This window comes from Rana temporaria, chromosome 5, assembly GCF_905171775.1.
Source record: "Rana temporaria chromosome 5, aRanTem1.1, whole genome shotgun sequence".
Lineage (NCBI taxonomy): Eukaryota > Metazoa > Chordata > Amphibia > Anura > Ranidae > Rana > Rana temporaria.
In genome coordinates, this window is record NC_053493.1 from 195,373,244 (window position 1) to 195,382,444 (window position 9,201).

The window sequence follows — 9,201 nt, forward strand, 5'->3', positions numbered from 1 at the left end:
AAATGATTATCAGCTTTATAGGAAATGCGAGCTGTCTCTGGAAACAAAAAATCCCAAATGTTGGCATAATCTTTATAAAAGGGCACCTTTTTCTTTCTCTCTCACTTTCTTTCTTTCTTCCTTTTTTTCTTTCTTTCTTTCTTTCTTTCTTTCTTTCTTTCTTTCTTTCTTTCTTTCTTTCTTTCTTTCTCTATTTTTCTTAATCTCTCTCTCTCTTATTCTTTATCTCTTTCTTTCTTTCTTTCTTTCTTTCTTTCTTTCTTTCTTTCTTTCTTTCTTTCTTTCTTTCTTTCTCTTTCTCTATTTTTCTTAATCTCTCTCTTTCTTATTCTTTATCGCTTTCTTCCTTTCTTTCTTTCTTTCTTTCTTTCTTTCTTTCTTTCTTTCTTTTTTTCTTTCTTTCTTTCTTTCTTTCTTTCTTTATTTCTTTTCCGTTTCTCTTTCTTTAACTCTCTGTCTCCATCTATCTTTATTTCTCTATCTTTATTTCTTTCTCTCTCTCTCTCCTTCTCGCTTACTTTCTTTGTCATTACTTCTCATTCTTTTTCTTTCTCTTATTCTCTCTTCCTTTCTTAATATCTTTCTATCTTTCTCTCTATCGTTCTTTCTTTCTTTCTTTCTTTCTTTCTTTCTTTCTTTCTTTCTTTCTTTCTTTCTTTCTTTCTTTCTTTCTTTCATCAATTTCTCTTTCTTTAACGCTCTTTGTCCATCTTTCTTCTATCTTCATCTCTCTATTTGTATTTATTTCTCTCTATCGGCTCTCACTTTCTTTGTCTTTACTGTTACTTCTTTCTTTCTTTCTTTCTTTCTTTCTTTCTTTCTTTCTTTCTTTCTCGCTTTTATTCTTTCTCACCTTCCCTCTGTTTTCCTCATCCTCTTCCTCCTTTCTCTCTCTCTCTCTCTCTCTCTCTCTCTCTCTCTCTCTCTCTCTCTCTCTCTCTCTCTCTCTCTCTCTCTCTCTCTCTCTCTCTCTCTCTCTCTCTCTCTTTCTTTCTATTTCTCGTTCCCTTTCTTTTGTCTTTCTCCCTCTCTAACTACTTTTTTTTTTTTTTATGTTTATATTATATAAAAAAGTAAACCATTCATTTTATTTATTACTAGGTATGGAGTTGTGGTGGTGCATTTAGTAATACACACATAAACTACGTGCTCACATATATGTGTAAGTGTGTGAAAATATATTATATTCTATTGTATTATATTCTATTGTATTATATTATATTATATTATACTGTATTTTTGAAAGGTTGAATGGAAATGTGCAGATATTCTTCCCGCGTGTCGGTGTTAAAGCATTCTGGATATTGCTGTATGACCTGAAGTAGCATTGCAAAAAAAAAAAAGCCATTGTTAATATGCTTGGCCGCTCCTTGTCATTTGCTAATAGATCTTTGTGTCTTGTGTTCCTCTGTCCATCTATATTAGAAGTGAGGTCAGGGGACGGCCTGCGCCTTATTTGCCGGTAGCCTATACTTGGCACAAGTCAATGGTATTGAAGTGGTCATGTGCAAAGGTCATAATACAGCACAAATCAAGAGCACAAGGTGACAGTAGGCTGATTAGCATGTATTAGACGTCCTCTCCTGCGTGCCCATAGAATTATTGGCAGGCTGGGTTTTGAATAATTGTAGGAGACCCGAATGAACTGAGCCACAAAAGTAATTATGTGTATGATTTCCCCTGTAGTATAGGAAATACTGCCTGGCCTTGCCTTGTTCCTGTAGATTATTATTAATATTATTTTTATTATGAATTGTGCACATGTGACCAGTTTTAGACCTGGCTGCCATTTCTTATGTGCAAGTGCTGACTGGCTAATAGAGAGAGGATTACTTCCATTAAAGCAGTCAGTCTTCCTCCCCTCCTCCTGTCCCTTGCCTTTCCCTGTCTTCACACGTAGAGGAGGGGGGGGAGGAGGAGGAGGAGGGGGGGGAGGTTCCTCTGGATATGTAGATGACATGGCTCTGATGGACAGCTCCGTTTTCCAAAGTGCCTTAGCAAACTCCAGCCTCTTTATTCCTTAACTCCTCACTTCTCACTCTGAGCTGCCCCCACCCACAAACCATCACCTCCCTCCTCTCCATGAAGGAGAAAAAAAAAAAAAAAAAGAAGCCAAGAAAAAAAAAAACTCGTCTTTGCAGGCGCTGGGGGAGCTGGCTGGCTGCTAGAGCTCCATATGCAGCAAGCACTTTCCTGATCACCTCCAGCACTCTGCTGCTCCACGTCTCCACCACTTCATGATCCGCTTCCCCCCTCCATCACCCTCATCTCTTTGATTCCTATTTCTGATTGGATTTCTACCTATACATGATCACAGACAGAGTAGATTGATCTCTGGCTGGTGGGGAGGGGTGGAGGCAAAGACACTTTTATTTCCCTGCATGAGTGAGGACACAAGCGAGGAGCCACAACTGAGACAGAATAAGGGCAGAAGCTTGTCTTTATTGACCTCTCCCTCCCCACCCCCTCCTCCCTATTTTTTCCCACCCTGATCCCCCTCTGTAAACTCATCCGGTCCCGGTTATCTTCAGACGGACCTGCGATGTCCTATCCTCAGGGTTATCTCTACCAGCCTCCTGGCTCCTTGGCTCTCTACTCCTGTCCGGCTTATGGGGCCTCAGCGCTGGCCGCCCCGAGGAGCGAAGATCTGGCCAGATCCTCGTCCGGCTCCGCGTTCAGTCCTTACCCGGGATCCGCAGCCTTCAGCGCCCAGACGGCCACTGGCTTCAGCAGCCCGCTGTCCTACTCTGGTGACCCCGCCGGATTCCCCTCCTACGTGGTAAGAGCTTCTTTCTCTACATCCTAAGGACATTTCTCTCCACTACAGATACTTTATCAGAGAAAAAAAAAATAGTTTCAATTGTTAGCCCAACTCCTAGCAGAGGCACAGAAGTTGGAAGGCCAACCCTGCACCTTTTTTTCCTAATACAGTTTGTGTTTATAAAAAAATAAAATAAAATACATTTTATATAAATATATATACATACATACACACACACAAATTGGCCATAGATTGCAAACATTAAAATATATACACACATATACATATAGTATAAGTGTATAATATATATATATATATATATATATATATATATATATATATATATATATATATATATATATATATATATACATAGATACATAGATAGATACACACATATATACACTTTTTCTTTATTTTCTTTTTTTTACATGTATAGCTATATAAACATATTGTTAAACACTAAATGTTATATATATATATATATATATATATATATATATATATATATATATATATATATATATATATATATATATATATATTATACAATTTTCCTTTTTTTTTACATGTATAGCTATATATACATATTGTTAAACACTAAATGTTATATATATATATATATATATATATATATATATATATATATATATATATATATATATATATATTATACACTTTTCCTTTTTTTACATTTATAGCTATATATACATATTTTTAAACACTAAATATTATATATAACGTTCCCCCAATCACGTGACAGCCTTCCATAATTTCGACCCCCCTGCTCTAATTACATAATCAATCGATGAATACACAAAAAAAAAGTATCTATTCTTTTTTTTTTTTTCTTTTTATCTGTTGTGCTAAATATATTTTGACGTCGCTTTAGTGTATTATGTAGTTACCGTGTCATTCATCACTTAGCTTAATGATGGATCACTTCTATTTTAATCACATTGCTGCTTAGCGCCCTGCGATATTATTATATTAAGATCTCATTAATATTTATATTATTTTATACTATTTTTTTTTCTTCTAATACGTGACATAAAGCAGCATAAATGGGGTTCTCCAGAAGCTTGTGTCATTTATTTGTGCTTTGTTTGCTGCTGTGTGTTTGTTGCTGTCTGTAAGCAGGTTTCCTTTTCAAAGGCTGTTGATACTTTAATACGCTTATGGATGTGAAAGCTTCAAAAAGAAAGAGCAGGATCTTTTTTTTTTCTTTTGTGACATTGTAAAAAGTCGTTTTTTAAGTCCATTAAGGTCATGGCAGCAGAAAATAGTTATCCTGGGTGGGTAAAAAGTTTTTCCCAGTTGCTTTTAGGGGGGAAATCTTTAACTCGCCTGCATTATGCACAGTTAAATAAAGGCAATTTGAACGTTAAAGGGCGAATTAAAATGCTAATTGCATGCCACTTGAACAATCCGAAGTCATGCATATCTTCTGATTTGCAAATTGGATTTACAATGCATTAGATCAGTGAATTGTTTGGAGCTCCTATTGTTCTAGGGAACAGCTTTCAGATAACCAAACTTCTTCTCACTTTTGAAGTTTACAATGTAGCTGAAGGATTTAAGAGCTACCTGTGGCTTCTTTTCATAATACAATCAAATCAACATCGGTGTGATTTTCCAGCGATCTATTTAATGATCTTTAGAGTTTTCCAATCCACACCAGGCTACAGATACAAGCGCTCTCCTGATGACGGTTGAGGTGTTTACATTTAACATAATGGCTTCTGGCAGCTGCGATGTCGTTAAGATTCAGCAAGGGAATAGGGTTAATCAAAATACAATTTTAGTTAAAAATATTGGATTTAAATAATTTATGGCTTCGCTGCTGTTTTCACACCCTATTAGAATTTCGATGTTGTGGGAAAAAAAAGAAAAACATTAAAGAGTGTTATTAAAATAACTGTCTGCTTTATTTAGATAGCGATGATCTGTATTGATCTATTTTTTTTATTCTTGTGTGTTTTTAGGGTTCTCCATACGATGCACATACGGCTGGCATGACAGGGGCAATCAGCTATCATCCATATGGCAGCCCGGCTTATCCCTACCAATTAAATGACCCCGCTTATAGAAAAAATGCTACTAGGGACGCTACAGCCACGTTAAAGGCCTGGCTGAATGAGCACAGGAAGAACCCTTACCCCACCAAGGGCGAGAAGATCATGTTGGCCATCATCACCAAGATGACCCTCACCCAAGTCTCCACGTGGTTTGCCAATGCCAGGAGGAGGCTGAAAAAGGAGAACAAGATGACCTGGGCACCTCGCAATAAAAGTGAGGACGAGGATGACGATGATGGAGATGGAGAAAGAGGCAAGGAGGATCATTCTGATAAGATCCAGGATAACAATGAGACCTCAGCAGAGGATGAAGGTGAGCCTTGCTGCCAGACTATTCTTCTTCTCTCTAGACTGTAATAGGCCAGGCTGCTCAACTAGCTCATTGATGACTAGGGACATTGTGATTACCTGGCCTTTATCTTTCTGTAATCGAGCCCATCAATTCCTTAAAACCTTGGGCATTTTAGTGGTAATTTAATAAGTGCCACATATGCTTTCATAAATTATTGATTTATTTTCCGATCGAGCAATAATAGGTCAATAGTCGACAACACAATCTATTGATATGCCACACATAGGGAAATTAGATTGGATCAGTAGTTGGAAGATATGAAAATAGGTTATCCATGGTATGCCTGTTTCCACTATACTTCATAATCAATCTGATTATAAAAATTACATCTCGGTCAGATATAAAAATCGAATTGTGTATGGTCATTGATTCCTAACTTGATGGTTTTGGTCGAATGTCACATCGATCAGCGAATATAATCGCAGCATATAAGGCCACCATTCGATCGGATTCTGATTTCATCAGTGAGATCTAATCGCACATTAGTAATATAATTAAAACTTGTATAGCCACATTAAGCATGTTTAATAATCCCCTGTTGGCCTTCTAAAAGCGAGACAGTAATGGAAGCCCCTTAGCAGTATTGTCATTTAAATTTCTCATCTTCTCTTCATTTTAATGTACAGACCTCTGGTGAATTGACAGAAAATACTGTATTTAACTCCCAGATAATTATTTTTCTATTTCTTGTTTCCAGGTATTAGTTTGCACGTTGACTCATTGACTGACCACTCTTGTTCTGCTGAGTCTGATGGAGAAAAGTTACCTTGCAGAGCTGGAGACCATCTTTGTGAATCAGGCACTGAATCCAAGGACAAATATGAGGATGAAGAGGACGAGGAAGACTTAGATGAAGAAAACAGGAGTCTCCCTCCCAAACCTGTGACCTCCTCACCCCTCACAGGCATAGAGGCACCAATCCTTAATCACCAGCATGAGGGGAGCCCCAGATCTTCTAACAAAGCCATCTTGGACAATAGGATTTCCCCAACTTCTCAGACCCAGGCCAGCAAACCCAAACTTTGGTCCCTGGCTGAGATAGCCACCTCAGACATTAAACATCAGAATATAGGGCAGAGCTGCCAGCCGTCTACTGTATCCTCTGCCACCTCTTCATCAGTATCCCACAACTCTGCCTACCCTTCCTCTTCAATCCTGGGAAGGCACATCTACTATACATCGCCTTTTTATAGCAACTATACGAACTATGGAAATTTCAATGCTCTCCAAAGCCAAGGGATCCTGAGATACAATTCAGCCACCATGACTACCAGCGAGGCACTAAATCAAACTGTTTTAAGCAGCAACTCTCTACACAAACACACAAGCAATGACTGTCTAAAAACTGCCAGCAACCAGATAGATCAGCACTACAGGTCAGCCAGCTATGACTCTAAAAAAGGTGGGTGTGCAACTCCCCAGGACAATGTGTTCCATCCATAACTCGAACCTAGTTCATGCTTATTTGCTTTGATGAATTATTATTATTATTATTATTATTATTATTATTATCATTATATGAAAAAGAACTCTACATAGTGTTAGCTCTTCCTGCTGTATGTCTGAATGAAGAAAACCCAGAAACGATTGTCTGTAAAAAGTGACTATGCACAAGCTTTGCCATATGAAATCCAAATGCACAAAGTCTACTGAAAGTAGCCCCACAATAGTCCAAATGCAGCCTTTCCCCATGTGTAACGCATTTGGCCTGCTGTCACACTGTGTTTGTGCTTCTAAATGAGAGTATTTATGTTAATTGAAACCATAGCATTTAATGTAGCTCCTAAACCTCTTGGCTGCGAAAGGCAGTCCATCGGAGAATTGGTACCTATAATCTAGTTAGCTGGCTGTGTCCTGTGACTAACTGACGGTTATATTTTGACAGATCCCACTGAAGTCTGCACAGTAGGAGTGCAGCCATACCTATAGATGTGCAATCACACAGCAATGGAAGTAAGTAAAAACAGTCTCTGTTGCTCTGATCATTTGGCACTGACTCCAAGCCCTATTGTACAGATAACAACTGCCTTTACCGTCAATTGCCTCCTTTATTACTAGTTATAGCCTAAATAATTTCATGTCATATTATGGCTCCAAATAAGGCCTTATGTCTGGGGCCCATTAAATAAGGCAGTTTAGATAAATGATTTATTAATGACTGAAAAGCACTCTGGGCCCTGTAATTATGAGGCCATTTAATTCTTTATTGTGTTATCTATATTAATTCACCCGTCCCCAACCTTCCCTATATAAATATAGATACATATATATCTATATATACGGTTACATTCAATAATACTTTAAAACGTGATGCACTGCATTGAACCGATCTGTTGTTGCAGCTTTCTCACATATAAATGTCATCAATCTACAACGATGTATGATGATATATATAAATTGCTAGACTGAATGTATTGAAATGATCGGTGCACAAATATCAAATTTTTAAGTCTTGTGTGACAAAAAAAAAAAAAAAAACAATTTAGCGACTTGTTTTTTTTCCCTTGATTCACAGGTAGGTGTCACAATTGCTTAGAAAAAAAAAACCTCAGCAAGCCATCTTCTCTCCCCGAGCTAATAAGTAAAACGTATCTAAATCCGGATCACATCTTGTGCCACTGTATAAAAGAAGACACACAGAGCACTATTAAATCTACAGACTTTCCCCCCTATGTTTTTATTTTTAAACAATAAAGAAGAGCTCCCTTGGACATATGTGAAAATGATTGGTATAGTATAGTTACCCTGATGTATATTGTGATTATTTTTTTTTTTTTGTTTGGGGCAATCTCTTTATTTTCTCAGGATATCTTTGACTTGATCACAGCGTTGCCACGGTTATATATTCTATAGGTATGATAGAATTTTATTGTAAAGACTGAATGGAAAAGGAAGAACACTTATTTCTAAAAAATAAAAAGATCTATACCATAGAGACAGTACGTCTTGACCGATGAACTGGAGAACTAAATTATGTGGGACAAAGTAAAAAAAAAAAAAAAAAAAAGATTTCATATTTATTTTTGTAAAGATATGAAAAAAAAGCTTCTAGTAATTTATGCAAGTTGTATTGCAATGAAATTTAACATTTGTTTTGTAAATAAATTCTGACTGTTTTTATTTGAAAACAGATGATGATCACTATGAACCTTTCTTGATTCTTTGATTGTCAATGAGTATTCTTTAATAATTTATATACTGAACTGTAAATAAACACAGATTAGAAATGAAATTGTTAATCGTCATGCTATTACAACCTATGCACAGACCACATACAGGCTTTTGCCTAAAAAAAATAATAAATGAAGAAATACCCGCTTATATGCAAGTGTGGAAATGTTTCCATCCAATCAGCCAGACAGGTTTCAGGCAGGTTTGTGGCTTTATTATTGTTTCATTATCTTATTGTGTTTATGAATAAAGTCTTTAAAAATACCCTTTATATTGATGAGCTGTTTCATATGGGCACAAGTTTGCAGGTTCATTTCTTTTCACTGAGTGTGACATATATACACACACATATATATATATATATATATATATATATATATATATATATATATATATATATATATATATATATATATATATATATATATATATATATAATCTATTGCCATTTGTGATTATTATTATTATTATTTTCCAAACACACACAACCCTCACCCCCTCCTTCCTATGACATTTCCACCATTTTGCCATCTATATTTTCTCATGAGCGTCCTCAGCAGGCATATATGAACAAGTGGCCAGGTCTCTGGGTCACTTGCAGGTATGGTACAGGAAGGAAAGTGACACTGACCACTAAACAAATGAAAGAAGGTATGTCTCGTACAGCGCAGTCACTAGATAACGTGCCTTTTAGCTTGCTTGGAAACATAAAAGCCTATCTATTCCCTACCAAGATAAATTGAGTGTATATAGCATGTGGTAATAAAACAAGAATAACAGCTTCTTAGAATGCCCTTTAATCAATCATACACTTATTTTTCAAGAGCCTCGTCTATTTC

At 36.5% G+C, this 9,201-nt stretch overlaps 1 protein-coding gene across 3 annotated transcripts; it reads left to right on the top strand.

The window, feature by feature from the left end:
* Positions 1-2,093: 2,093 nt before the first annotated feature.
* On the top strand, positions 2,094-8,633 carry IRX2 (iroquois homeobox 2). Of its 3 annotated transcripts, XM_040353466.1 has the most exons (5): positions 2,094-2,779; positions 4,747-5,152; positions 5,889-6,593; positions 7,077-7,144; positions 7,707-7,792. In XM_040353466.1, exons 1-4 carry the CDS (start codon positions 2,543-2,545, stop codon positions 7,118-7,120), a joined length of 1,392 nt encoding a protein of 463 aa, XP_040209400.1. In that variant the 5' UTR covers positions 2,094-2,542; the 3' UTR covers positions 7,121-7,144; positions 7,707-7,792. The 3 variants fall into 3 exon arrangements, with proteins under 3 accessions (XP_040209400.1, XP_040209399.1, XP_040209398.1); XM_040353465.1 differs by having other exon boundaries at positions 2,095-2,779; positions 7,077-7,761; XM_040353464.1 differs by lacking the exon at positions 7,077-7,144 and having other exon boundaries at positions 2,100-2,779; positions 7,707-8,633.
* The last annotated feature ends 568 nt before the right edge of the window (positions 8,634-9,201 follow it).

Coding starts and splice junctions, on each gene's coding strand:
- IRX2 (XM_040353464.1), top strand. CDS start 2,543: ATGTCCTATCCTCAGGGTTATCTCTACCAGCCTCCTGGCTCCTTGGCT. Junction 2,780..4,746: donor CCGGATTCCCCTCCTACGTG/GTAAGAGCTTCT, acceptor GTGTGTTTTTAG/GGTTCTCCATACGATGCACA. Junction 6,594..7,706: donor CAGCTATGACTCTAAAAAAG/GTGGGTGTGCAA, acceptor CTTGATTCACAG/GTAGGTGTCACAATTGCTTA.